The sequence below is a fragment of the Chelon labrosus genome (assembly GCF_963514085.1).
Source record: "Chelon labrosus genome assembly, chromosome: 4".
Lineage (NCBI taxonomy): Eukaryota > Metazoa > Chordata > Actinopteri > Mugiliformes > Mugilidae > Chelon > Chelon labrosus.
In genome coordinates this window covers 20,820,934-20,835,169 of record NC_140340.1, presented here as the reverse complement: position 1 = coordinate 20,835,169, position 14,236 = coordinate 20,820,934, and the positions used below count along the sequence as shown (strand labels likewise).

The following is a 14,236-nucleotide window of genomic DNA, read 5'->3' as shown; positions in this document are numbered from 1 at the left end:
TTGGTTTGTGTAAAATTGCAGAAATGCAAAAAGACTTCTAACGTAAAATGATCCTGCTTTTAAGTTGGAGAATACAGGATTAGTGAACACCAACATCACTTAGTGTTTTACTATGAAAAAAGTAGTGATTGATTGATTGATTGATTGTTATCATTGATTTACTGGTCAGAAACTCTGTAGTGAATAACCCTAATTTTTCTTTCTCTTTGTGTTTACAGGTCTTATGGCTGTGTGTTTAAGGCCAATTATAAAGAAACGGGGGAGATTGTTGCCATCAAACAAGTTCCGGTGGAGTCCGATCTTCAAGAGATCATCAAGGAAATCTCCATTATGCAGCAGTGTAACAGGTACTCCTGTGCATCTCATGTGAGATTAAATAGGATTACAATTCTGACAGCATCACCGGTGTGACATGAAACCATCTCAGGCTCATCTCCTGTAGATTGTTTACCTTCACTGAATTGTAGATTAGTTTAGTTGTTATTGAAGTGTACGGTTAATGCACTTACAATTATCTGTCAGGTGTTTGACCTGTCAGACTTTGATCAGGTTTTTGGGGGGGTTTTCCAGAAGCTAATCCTTCCACCCCTTAGAAAAGATAGCTGTTGACAAAAAAAAACCACTAACTCTGCTTGCCTGTGGTAAACACACACAGCTACCACACGCTCATTTGTGACTTTAAAAAAGTTTCCCCTGAATGCCGCTGCTACTAAGCAAAAGACCGGTAGTTCCACAAAGTGTGAGTAAAAGCGGTCTACACAGATGTTTTGACCAAGGCCAGCTTTAAATTGAAACCCACACTTTGTTTATTAAGTGTTGATGGATATCATGTCATTTTAACCATTATATCCTCACTTGCCAGTTCATTAGGTACACTAGTTAATTCATTCTAATGTCACAGTCCTGCACTGAATTCTCCTTCATGCTTCATGTTCAGTTGATGTTGAAACAGTCTCAGAAAGGTGGTAATTAAGCTGGATGATCATTTTGGAGGATGTAGTTTGTGTTGCTGTTAAATTGGATTGAATTAAACACTAAAGTGTTTCTGTTATTTAGCCTAGCCCTATGACTATAATGGGGATGTCACAATAATAGTACTACTAGTATAGTACTACCATCCACAGTTGAATCAACAGCTCTCTGTTATTTGAAGCAAATGCTGAATACCAGATCCTTCATGAAGAGAAGATTTAGAACAGGGCTGTTATAGTAAAATGTTTTATCTTGTGTACCTAATGAACTGGCAAGTGAGCGTATTTTTTATCAGGTATGTCCTTTTGTTGCGTTTTTAAATCACAACTGAAAGCTTGATTATTTGGAAAAGCATTTTGTTTGATTATGACAAGAACTGACTGCATCACTGTCAATGTGTCTTTATAAATCTGTGGTTATTTCTCTGTTCAGTCCCCATGTAGTGCGGTACTACGGCAGCTACTTCAAAAACAGTGACCTGTGGATCGTCATGGAATATTGCGGTGCCGGATCAGTGTCTGATATCATCCGAATACGGAACAAGACGGTAACGTGATGCTCAAACACACACAGACACTCTCTTACTGTCCATGAGATTTTGAGTATGTGTGTTAATGGTGTGTATCGAGTAGCAAAGAAAATAATGAGCAGGGATGAGGTTCTTCTTTATTTTGATCTCAATACTTTAAGTCCATGTTGCATGTTTTATTTAAACATTTTTTTATTTAAACTTAAAAATAATGCATTTTCTTCTTCTTTTGTAAATGTTGGACCCTTTCTATTAAAGCCGCTGAGTTATTATGCATTTTTTAAGCCTTTTTTTTCTTAAATGCAACTGTAACATCCTTTTTTAGTCAGTCTAGTGCAAACTAAATAATGCGATTTAATCTGAGTATTTTACAAACTTGAATCTAAGACAAATGGAACCGGCTGTTTTACAGTGTTCCAAGATCTCTCCTTATCTCTCTCTCTGTGTTTCGTGTGAACCTTGTAGCTGACGGAGGAGGAGATAGCCACCATCGTGCAGTCGACTCTGAAGGGTCTGGAGTATCTCCACTTCATGAGGAAAATCCACCGAGACATCAAAGCAGGCAACATCCTGCTGAACTCAGAGGGTCAGGCCAAACTGGCTGACTTTGGAGTCGCTGGACAGCTCACTGTGAGGAAAAAAAAAAAAATTATACCTTTGTTTATGTGCTTTTTTTTTTTTTTTTTTATAACATCTCTTTTGACTAGGGCTGGGTATCCCTAACGGTTTCCTGAATTGATTTGATTCTGATTCACAAGTTACTCGTTTGACTAGATTCATTAAAATCCATTCATTTAGAGAGGTTCCGGTTTTGAAACAATTTTCATCGGTTCCAGATACAGTTGTCCCTCGCTATAACGCGGTTCACCTTTCGCGGCCTCGCAGTTTCGCGGATTTTTTAGTGCAATTTTGCATGCTTTTTTTTTTTTTTTACAGCGCATTGTTTTCTGCGTCCTGCTTGGCTAAGGGACTGTAGACCATTGTCAATCAATCTCCTCCGTACGGTGTCTCTTGTACAGTACAGAATGCGTTCAGCTAGCCAAATTTGCATATACAGTATAATCATTGTAAAAAATAAAGCTGACTACGTCGGATTTCGCCTATTGCAGGTTATTTTTAGAACGTAACTCCCGCCATTAACGAGGGACCACTGTATTTATATTGTTTCCCCAATATTTTCACTCCACATCTTAATTGGTTTATGTCACACTATGAACTATTTGAACAGTAGTCATGTTAACACCAGTTCTCTAGGTCCATAACTGTAGAGACTTTTCTTTAATATACTTTATTATCACTTAGGGATAGTCCTATTTATAGTTCAATTTGTCTTGGACTCCAGTGCTTTCTGCATAGACGCCTCCACAGTCGCAACTAACCACCCAGTCCCAACAGTAATTAAGTTAAATCTTGCACAGCCCCCTAGGCCACACATTCAGCAACACATTTTGCACGCACCCCTTAATAAAACACAGTTAATGCACAATCCCTGTAGCTCAGCCAGCAGTACCAAAAGACATTGTTTCAAATTTCTGTCATGGTCACCCTTTATTATTTCATGTGTGTCTTTCTCTCTACACCAGGACACCATGGCAAAGAGAAACACCGTCATTGGCACGCCGTTCTGGATGGCTCCAGAGGTCATACAGGAGATCGGTTACAACTGTGTGGCTGACATCTGGTCTCTGGGCATTACAGCTATAGAAATGGCCGAGGGAAAGCCACCCTATGCCGACATCCACCCAATGAGGGTGAGGAAGAGTGTCACGGTGTATTTATGTGTGTAAAGTAGGACAGGAAGGAAGTGTGTTTTATTGCTGCTTTGGCCTGAATACAAGACAAGATTCAGATTTTATGTTTTTTTGTATGCCTTTGTTCTGATTCTGTACGGCATCCTCTTCCAGGCCATCTTCATGATTCCCACCAACCCTCCACCAACGTTTCGGAACCCAGATCTGTGGTCTCCGTCGTTTCAAGAGTTCGTCAGCCAGTGTTTGGTGAAAAACCCAGAGAACAGGGCGACAGCCACGCAGCTGTTGCAGGTAAAATCCAGTTACTCAACATGTTTTACTGACTGTAAATGAAACCAAACCAGTGTTTGGTCAGAGAGTCCACCAAATCAAATTAAATAACTTTAATTACATTCTTAATAATATTTGGGCTATTATAGTACATGTTTATATGCATTTTTAAAATTAGCTGGTATTTGTGCTTGTCAGGAAAAAAGGAAAAAATATGTCATGTCTCTGCCTCTCTCTCCTTTAGCATCCATTTATCAAGTCGGCCAAGCCCAACTCCATCCTCAGAACCCTGATCACAGACGCCATGGAGATCAAACTGAAGCAGCTAGAGGAGCAGAGGGAACAAGATGAAAATGATGATGACAATTCGGTACAGAGTTAAAGAATCATAAACAGAAAGCTTGAAAATGAAGAGAGTGTCATGTTGAAGTATTGCACTAAAGATGAGACTTTCTCTGAGGCTGGAGACTGATTTACACCCAAACTAAAGCTGGGTTTATACTCCTACAACAAATCTACACAAAGCCTACGCCGAAACGTTCTGCACTGGTGTAAGGTTGTGGTTCTGTAATTAAGCCGCTGAAACACTAGATGCGACCAGTCAGCTGTGTTGAGCTTCTCTGATTGTTTCAACTATGTTAACTGAGCGGCTCATGTTTGAGTTTGTAGCTAATAAATGTAGAGCGACTAGCATGGAAATCAGACCTCCTCGCAGACCTCCTCCACCCATAAGAGTTTTGTGGGGGAAAGTTGGTCTGAAGTCGCTATGTTGGAAACAAATTATGCGCGGGCCAATCAAATAGTTTGATGTAGTCATACACGTCACCTGAGCGGCGTGGAGTTGAATTTGTTTACAGCTAAAAGGCTCTGATTGGTATTTTTTATCTCTGTTTCAGTTGAAACACATCTCATAATGAAATCCAGATGGAGTGTTACCAGACTTGGATTGTGATAAGAACTGAATAAATACGAGTTGGCTACTCGAGGCTGTTGAACAGGAAATTTTGCTGATATCACTGTAATAGGAAAAAGAGTAGAGACGTGTAGTTACAACAACAGAGTGACCTGTGACCACATTCCTGATTAAACTTTTACAAAACATGGACCTGGAACTGAAAAAGACACAAACTTAACAGACGATTTGTTATTTTATTAACCTGGTTTGGATTTTTAACCTTTCAGGCATAAACCATGTAATAAATTTATACTTGCAGCTGGAGTAGAGTTAAGTCACTTAACTCTTTGTGTGTTGCAGGATGAGGATGAGGTCGACCAGGGGACGATGGTGCGGGCAGGAACAGAGGACTCAGGAACCATCCGGGCTGCTGGTTCATCAGCGAGTGGTACAGCACGGACTATGATTGAACACGAAGACATGGGAACCATGCAGTCACAGCTGGGCACCATGGTCATCAACTCTGACGACGAGGATGAGGAAGAAGCTGGTACTATGAAAAGTAAGTCCCCATACCCGGCAGTTATCAGTTAGGTCTCTGTTGATTAATCAAATTAAATTTAAAAAAAATCTTGAGGAATTTAGGCAACAAAGCCAGAGTGAGAATGGTTCTGTACATGATGCCATGAAAAACTTTTTTAGTCAACTAACTTCAGACAAAGTGTAGTGAAAAACACAGGACTCATTATTCTAGGGCTTGTTGTCACATTATACAGGATGAGTTTGGGATCAGTCAGATATTTCCACAGGATGATGTTCATCTGAATTTCAATCTCAGCACTTTAAGTCCCTGTTTCATGTTAGATTGATATTTAGACATAAAAATAATGCATTTTGTTCTTTTGTAAACTTTAGAACATTTTAAGCTGTTTCTGATAGCGTTGCATGGTCTCTATAAACATTTGTTCTAAAGAGAAACATTTGGCTGTTAATTTAAAATAGATTTTTAACTTCTCCGTCACTGTAAATCCAACCTCGGACAATTTAAATTTGCATAGTTTCAGCTTTATTTTGTTTATAACCCCCCCAGAGCAAGCCTGAAGGCAACGGTGGCATTATGTTGATCGAATGCATGTTACGTGGAGTATTTTTACTGTCAACAGAGAAAGAGCAGCTGTAGATATTCTTTTATCCACGAGGGGGAGCAGTGTAACCATCACCTGCCTCACGTGGCCACTGAAAGATCACTGTGTTGTTGTTTGCGTTGCATCCTACTTTATTTTCTTACACAGGAAATGAATGTACTCATCCAGCAATAACGGAGGTTAATGGCTTTCAAAGTCTGTTCTGACATTTTAATAGCAGCATAATGGTTTTCTGAGCCTGTTCATCCTCAGCACCAGAGCTCTGCTGGGTCCCTGCTGTGTTGTTTAGGTGAGAATTGTCCCCTTTGATTGGGGCCTGAATTTTACTGGATTTTTATACATAATTCTCAGAGACAGATGTGTGTTTGTATCACTGCAATTACTAAAATTATAAAATTATAATGAGCTGAACCCCACTGGTTAATTATTGCAATCTGCAGCAGTAAATGTCTGTTTCTACTGTTTGATTTAGTAGCGCAGGTTGACGGAAGCAAACGTACCCAGAAGTTAAAATGACATACAACTTCAGACAGAATCGGAGTTGTTGCAATGAATGCATTAACTTCTGCTGGATTGTCATTTATTGAGCAAATATGTTAATGCAGCGAGCGTCTGTTGGAGTCTATTTGCGATGTGGGAGTTAGAAGCGTTGGATGTATCGGGTGCCTTTGGAAGTGAGTTTCAGTAAGAGTTGGAATCAGTTCATCAGTGCTGGCATTCTGTGGGTGTGTTTTTATGTGTTTGTTTGTGTAAGCAAAGAATTAACCCCAGTGAGACACTAAAGCCCAGCGAGTTTGGATGTGTGAGTTTATCTGCCTTTTGCTCTGTGTGACTCCTGTAATTCACACACTGCAAGTGTCTGAACGCCACCAGGATACTTCCTGATGAAAACACAGCCATTGTGCCTTGTCATAATATCAGGGCTACACTGCATCTAATGAGGTGAGCTCTGTAACGTTTACTGCCCCTAAAGGCCCTGACTAAACCAGCATCAGACTAAATACCGTCGGCTAATTACCACCAACAAAGCTTGACTGCCACATCGCCTTGTCTAAACCAATAAATAGCACTTAAACACACCACAAAGACTGCAGACAACCACCACCCGGTACATACCTGACTACAGAGAAAATGGATGATGCACATGGTAAACATGCATCAGCAATATATTAACTACCTCAAATGACAGAAACTATCTTTGAAAAACAAATATTTGATGTGTACTTTAGTCTTGTAGTTTGGCCCATGTCTCATCCACTAATATGACCTACGCTGCAGCCAGCCCCAGGAGGAGGTCCACATGCTTTGGCTGTATTTAAAAAGTGTGACATAAATATTGTGGAAATAATACAAATCTCTAGAACCGATGCCAACATTAGTTTAAGTTTTAAGTAAAATAGTTTAGAAACCGATATATCTCTAAATAAAACGACATTGAATCAAAATGAATCCATTCAGGAGATCAGTAACGATACCCAGCCCTACAATTAAACCAAAACTAGAGCCATGGATGCTCCTCAACTTCCCAACACTGGTTAGCGGCCAACTGTCTGCATGGTGTGTCTCTGCCTTCCAAGGAACACATGAATGCTGATCATTGCTTTGAGTCACTCTGCTGAGTCAGTTAAAAAGCTCTGAAATCATCGGGAACCATCTCAAACAGCTGGACTCAACTTAAAGATGACCACAGTTAATATGAATGCATGCACAGCCACAGTTAAAAAACTTGATCACACGCTCATAAATACACACTCACATTGTCTCCTGTCTGATGTCCCATTATTGTGTTAGTATGGATCTCCACTGGCAGCAGCTTAAACTGCATTAACACAGGAGCATTTGAGTTCTTAATTTCATTAGAACCCCAGTATCCTTCAGTTCTTGTGGCGCGTCTGTGTTTCTCTGTTGTGTCTTTTACCGTTTGTGCGTTTTTGTTTAAAGTTGTGTGTCCCAACCTAATGACCATGGTCTGAAGCTGAAGGAGCCCTGAGGATCAGGGTATTAGATCACATATTGATCCTCCCTAATGGTAGAGAAAAATAAAAAGCCTTTTAATTTACACTGATTAACCACCAACCCTGTCTCACAAGAATCCACAGTAGAAACCTCCAGTCTCTCTTGTTCTCCAGCTCTATCACAGTCAGGATGGGTTTGTTAAATGACAAAGATACAAATGTACCCAGAACGATTTATATATTGAAAACCTATTCAGAAAAAAATGGTTGAATAAAAATATTATTTCCACACTTTGGATTTCCTGGCGAATGGAGTTTTAAGGTTTATTTTTCCAACAGACTAATGAGACATTTATCTTTCTGTAAGGTTTCAGCTGTTTTGAGTCATTTTTTTTTTAGAAGTAAATTCCAAACATTTATCGGTTCCAACTTCTCGAACATAAACAGTTTTGGGAAATTGGGACAGTTAGCCATTAAACAAACAATCTAAACGTCAGTGCTGGGTTTGGGACATTATAAAAGACATATTTTTTACAGGCCAAGTGATTAAGTGATAAATTTGTAGGGCTGGGTTTAAATTGATGTTCCGATCCAAATCGATCTTGATTTGAAAGATCCCATATTGATTTATAATACCCTGGGATGGATTTTTAAAATACACACCATTTCCTGCATCCTCTTGCTAGAATTTGATTTCACGTGACAAATCTTGCAAGACCACGCAGCGAAATTAGTCCACGTGTGAGCGAGATCCAAAACATCATGTAAACTCCAACATGAGAGCACTGTCAGGACTGAAAGATGACTGGATTTAAAAAGTACGAAGACATATGAAAGATGTGCAACTAGAGGGAAAATAATGAGGAAATCCCACAAATCTGTGGAATTAATGACATTAGTTTTGTGAAATATTTTAAAAACTGAAATATTTCCAAATGCACTCTTGACTATTCTCATGTTTAGTTTATGTTGATTGGTAGGTGGTAATTCATCTGTAACATTTCTGTTGTTTAGCCTAGCCCACTGGCTGAAACGGAATTGTCAAAATAATAGGAACATATGTCCGTACAACACATGTCAAAATAATAGGGACATATGTCCGTACAACACATGTCAAAATAATAGGGACATATGTCCGTACAACACATGTCAAAATAATAGGAACATATGTCCGTACAACACAATACGTCAACAACTCGCTAAGTTATTTTAAAGAAATGCTAAATAAAAGCTGAACATTTAGTGCAGGACTGTTATATAATGTTTTCACTAGTGTACCTAATGAACTGGCAAATTAGTTCACATACAGTATATAAGCATCTGCCTTTGTTAGAAAGCTGATAGCAGACAGATGGCAGAAAGTAACTAAAGATACAGATGTGAAATAAATAAATGTCTCCAGGAGCTTTATGAAAACAGACTGGTGTATTAACCTGACCTAAGTTAATAATTGCAGTTCTTCATGGTAATTTTGATCTCTAGAGTAGAGTGATGTTTTTTTCTGAGTCGTACTGTAATTTTTCGTTTAATGAGATGTTGGTGTTTTACAACTACAATTCAGACATTAATCAGAGCCAAGCTGATAAGAAGTGTTATTTCAACATGTAGATTGTTCTTCTGTTATTACTCCCTCCAGGAATTAGACGAAGGCCGTGATGAACACAAAATGGGTAGACGCAGTTACTACACTGGTCACTTTTGTTCTCTCAAATCTTACATGAACATGAGCTGGCAGCATGAAGTGAGAGTGGTTCGAACTTTCCATTTGTTGTTTGAGATGCATCCAGCTGGAACATTATGTTTACAAAATTAATTATTTAAATGGAGTTTCCCATCTCTCTTAGCTACAACAGTGGTCTCTAATACTCAAATTGCTTTAGGTAGTGTGTTTGTTCTTATTTAGTGCGGACAACACAGAGAACTTTGTGCTGTCTTCAAATTAAAACAGTATTTTGGGTGCTCATTTAAAAAGCTTGAATAGCTGCTCATCTGACACAGCTTTTTACTTAACATTTAATTTTGCATTTTGCAGGAGGAGATGAATGTCCTAAAGACTCCAGTCAGTGTTGTCTTCACTTTAAGTTCAAACTGTTCAAACTCAGTCGTTTGGTTTATGTTCGAGTTTTAGAGACAGCAGCATTTTGTGGGTAGAACAAAGAAGTAACACTGCCAGAGAGCGCGTTTAATCTACCAAGGCCTGTACCAAAATAACATTTGAATTGAACAAACCCACTGTGACATTGCCCATAGGTGTCCTGAGCTTTGAAGCTCAGTGTGACGTTCTCCCTGTACAGTTGGAATGAATGGGGAAATTAGCTTTAAAGACCAAAACACATATTTCTGCTAGGCTGTAAACATATATTGACACATATTGATCAGTCTGTGGGAATGGATTTTCAGTCCGAGGCTGTCTCTAGTGGACAGTAGAGGAACTGCAATTTTTTTAGACGTCCACGTGAATTTGAAAATTGCCCCCGGAGTTGAACATGTCATCTGCCCGATTTCTGCGCTTCCTTTAACTGAAATAAGCAAATTAAAACTTGCAAACTTCTGCCAAGTTCTACTTTTTAACTCAAAGTAAACACCACCACAGTTTCACCGTCCTGCTCCAGTGTGCCTGCTGTGGTCGGACAGCAGAGCAGATTAGTGCTCAGAAATAATGGGCTTGTCAGTGGGTGAGGAAATGGTAATAGCCGAAAGTTTTTTGCTGCTCCTATTTTTATTTCTGTCCCTATGGCTTGGACCTCATCAGCAGAGAGAGTCAGGCAGTCTGGCCAAACCGTCCAGTGCCACAATTTAATGTTACAATTATCTGCCCAGTTGCAGCTGCAAGTTTTCTGGTGCCTGTTGTTTGTCGTAGTAAAGTTCTGAACACCGTCGTCTTTTCCCTGACCTCTCTGTCTGCAGCCTGATTGTCACAAGAATATTTTATTGAAGGTGCGGCTGTGGCAGAATTGGTCAAATTATCACATGAATTTTTGTTGCATTGCATCAGTTTTGTTTTCTTTGCCTTGACTGTCTACTGGTCAAACATGTATAATTGCTCACTCATTGCTGGCTGTCGCACACACAGCTGATGTGGTATACCCCAAAAAAGTCTTTATTTCATATTATTATTTATCTATTTTATAGTTAGATTTATGTTTTTTGGCATTCATTGTGGACAGCAAAGGAAGAATTATATACAGTATATGGAAACATGTTTCCTTACTTGAACAAATGCTGAGGAAAAAATAGAATAGTGCATGTCCTCCTTTGGTCGCCTAGTAGTCTGAGTTTTTGTTTTGTTTCTAGTTTGCTTCATAGATAGATCTCTCAGCTACACAGAGATGGGATTTGGACCAAGATGTGGCTCAGTGTGTGCTTGAGTATCAGCTCTAAAGTCTGATTTATTTAAAGTGTGCATAATGGATGTTATAAAACTTTTATACTGGGCTCCATAAAAGTTTGACTATTACATTTTTCCCCCTCCTCTGAGCTCTCAGGCTCAAGTTTATAGTGAAAACTCATGTTTAAAAACCTCCTGTGGTTTGTTAGCACATTTAAATACTTAGACTCTAACACTTAGGTCGCATGGTTTTTGGAAGAAACTTGTTGGAGTAGAAGCCCCAAAACACTTCTTAAACTGGTTTACATAAAAGCCGGAACAGCTGAAGGACAGGAGGGAAAAGCCGCTCTGGGTAAAGAAAGGGATGAGCAGGGATGTAGCAACAAGAGGCCGTGGATGTTAATGAAATTCAGACAGTTGTAGCAAATATAGAGGAAAAAAACTTTTGAGACGTGAAGTGGGCGAAGTTCAATTTATCTCAACTCTGACTGATTTAGTTGATCGACATATGATTCAAACACAGAGTTCTGCAAACCTTTAAGGAAACCTTGTGCATTACTTTAGTTCCTATCACTGAATTCACCATGCTGGCAGCGGGCTTAGAGTGTCAGGTGAACCCAGATGGAGCGATAGTGGTGTTGGCTGTACGCTACTGGTTTCTTGATCGATAAGATTACGATTCACAGGGTTTAGAGATTTAGAGATATTTCAGTTCCAAAACAGTTTTACTTAAAAGTAATGTTGTTTTTGGTTCCAGAGATTTGTGGTGTTTCCACTGTATTTTTCCCTCTAGTTTTACATCTTTCATGTGAATTTTTCATCAGACTTTTTAAATCAATCAGCTCTCAGGTTGGACAGTGCTCTCAGAGTTGGAACTTCTGTCATGTTTTGGATCTCCCTCACACATGGATGGTTATCTTGGCAACTGGAGTCTGGAACATCCACTATTGTAGCAATGGGCAATGAGCGAATCATTTTGTATTTGGACATTTACTATGGGATGGTAAAAGTATTAAATGGGGAATGGTCTTGGTTACACAAACAACATCAATAGACACAAACACTGCTCACTAACGTCCTTGCCTCCACAGGGAGTCAGCATAGCAACCCCCCCCCCCCAAAAAAAAGCACAGCAGGTCACAGCTTCCAACAATGTGAAGCACAGTTGGAATGAGTCTTTGACCAGTCAAATAATTGCTCAAGTTACCAAACAACACTAGATGCCAAAGTGGAATCAAAGATACATTAGATCATGGATGTTTATGGGCCTGACCTCCCGTCATCTGATAATGTCGAAAAAAAATCTCCATATTGGGAAAACTCAGGCTTCCATTGTTTAAACAATGACTTTTCCAACGTCTGCTCTTTGGCAGCCTGATTCACCGTGGAGGCCCCTGGCAGCACAAATGAAGAATAAACAGTCGTTAATTCTTTTCAGAGGCGTCACCAGACTCTAAATTGATTTTGTGCTTGAATGGAAACAAATCTCAGAGCCACAAGTGAGATCGCCAATGAGATGTTAGGCATTAGTCATCGTTACCAAGCCAGGCGCACAAATGAATGGAATGAAGGAATGGAAATATTCATCAGATGTCTTTCTGACATAAACGACTGATGGCTTTCTTGTTTAGTGGTGTGGTATAATGATGGATCTTTAGGAGGCAGACACACAATGAAACAAACTCACAGTAAGAAACTTCGTCACCTGTTCATTTTTTGTGGAATTTATTTTGCTTTGTGGTTCATGGGCAAGATTGCTTTTGTTGACCGTTACTCCAAAACTATAGGATTAAAATCACTGCATAATTCAACACTGCATAAAGAATGTTTTAAAAGGTTGAAATTCAATGAAGTCTGAAATTAATCGATCTGAGTCTCGACCCAATCTTAAATAAACAAAAATTTCCTGCCCTGGAGATTCATAAAGACTTTCCTTCTCTTCCTTGTATTCTCCTAGATGCTCCCCCGCCCCTCAAGTGTTTATTTTATTGTGATGTAAAATCAAGAAGTACAGCCATTTAATTCAACTAATCAATGATTTATACATTTTTATAGCTTTCGTCCAAATATAGCACAAATCACTGCATGTTTCCATCCACTATAGTTAATAATGAATGTAGATGCTACTAAAAAATAATTTAAAGCTTAAAAAAACTGTGTTCATCTCCTTGAGTTCCAAAATACATTAAGGCCCTCATGGCATCTCACAGTGACTCAGTGGCTTTAAAAGACACATTAAGGTAATTAACTGCGTCATTTTTACATGCATTTACATTCTACAGCTTCACTCAAGGTATCAGCAACATTTACATCTGAGATATAATCTGTCCGTCCAGGTCACTCAGAAATATCTTTATATTGCTATATTACAATTATACTGACTTTTCCTATTTTCAAAATTGAGTTTTGTCAAGCGTCTATTTTGTTTACGGTCAGCTATAAATATGAGTGTCTTGGTGACACTTCAGCAAGGTCTTTTAATCATGTCAGATAACAACTATCAGTAAAATAAATACCTAATTACATCTGCAACACATGTGCTCAGCTGCATGTTGCGTAGTTGCTTCAACATGCATTATTTGTTGCATGTATTTGTGTTGTTTTTGTCCACTGGTACACTGAAGCCTCTGTTGTCTGTACCACATTATTGCAGATATGTTATAGTAATCTTGTTCCGTGCTTATTGCCGCTTTAATAATGCAATGCTTCACTGGTCGTTTGTAGCAACACTAGATGCCTTACATGTCTAAACACTTAGAGCTTTTCATTGTATTCTCCAGAAATATTAAAGTGAACCAACCCAATATGCTAGCCAAGCCTAAATCCTCCTGTAGGTGGGGTTTGTGTACTAGCAATTATGTTTAGTCGACTGTTGTATCAGTTCCTATAAATCTTTCTTGCTTGTGTCTTTGTGTTTTAACTGCACACGTGGTTTACGACTCCTGTGCATATTCTGTAGTTGTGTGACTGTTGAACTGATTGGTTGTGTTTTACAGGGAGAGATGAGACGATGCAGCCAGCCAAGCCGTCCTTCCTGGAGTACTTTGAGCAGAAAGAGAAGGAGGCCAACAGTCACAACGATGGAGGAGGGAGAGGAGAAAACAACGCAGACAACCGCAAACTGCCCAGCGAGGGAGATCTTGAAGTGGTGAGTTGGTAGCTGCTCGTCAGCAGTAAAGGTCTACATTCATCTGTGTGCTGGTATCCTGGTGTTATTATATACTAAAAGGACACATTCTCATGGTAACAGTGTGCTTTAGGGGTGGGCCAAAAAAACGGTTCCAACTCTGAACTGGGTCAAATTTTTACAACCCATCAGAATTGTACACTTTTAACGTTATCACTTCCATTAAATGATGCTCTTGACATGACGTCACACTCTGTGACTTTG

General features: G+C 39.2%; 1 protein-coding gene across 1 annotated transcript in view; it reads left to right on the top strand.

The window, feature by feature from the left end:
• LOC311486765 (serine/threonine-protein kinase 3/4-like) overlaps window positions 1-14,236 on the top strand; it is a 28,725-nt gene that overhangs the window by 5,778 nt on the left and 8,711 nt on the right. Inside the window, exons 4-11 of the mRNA XM_084542757.1 lie at window positions 219-347; window positions 1,405-1,519; window positions 1,967-2,131; window positions 3,085-3,252; window positions 3,406-3,543; window positions 3,767-3,892; window positions 4,778-4,979; window positions 13,842-13,993. Of these exons, the coding sequence (XP_084398883.1) occupies window positions 219-347; window positions 1,405-1,519; window positions 1,967-2,131; window positions 3,085-3,252; window positions 3,406-3,543; window positions 3,767-3,892; window positions 4,778-4,979; window positions 13,842-13,993 (1,195 nt within the window). The remainder of the gene's footprint in view (window positions 1-218; window positions 348-1,404; window positions 1,520-1,966; window positions 2,132-3,084; window positions 3,253-3,405; window positions 3,544-3,766; window positions 3,893-4,777; window positions 4,980-13,841; window positions 13,994-14,236) is intronic.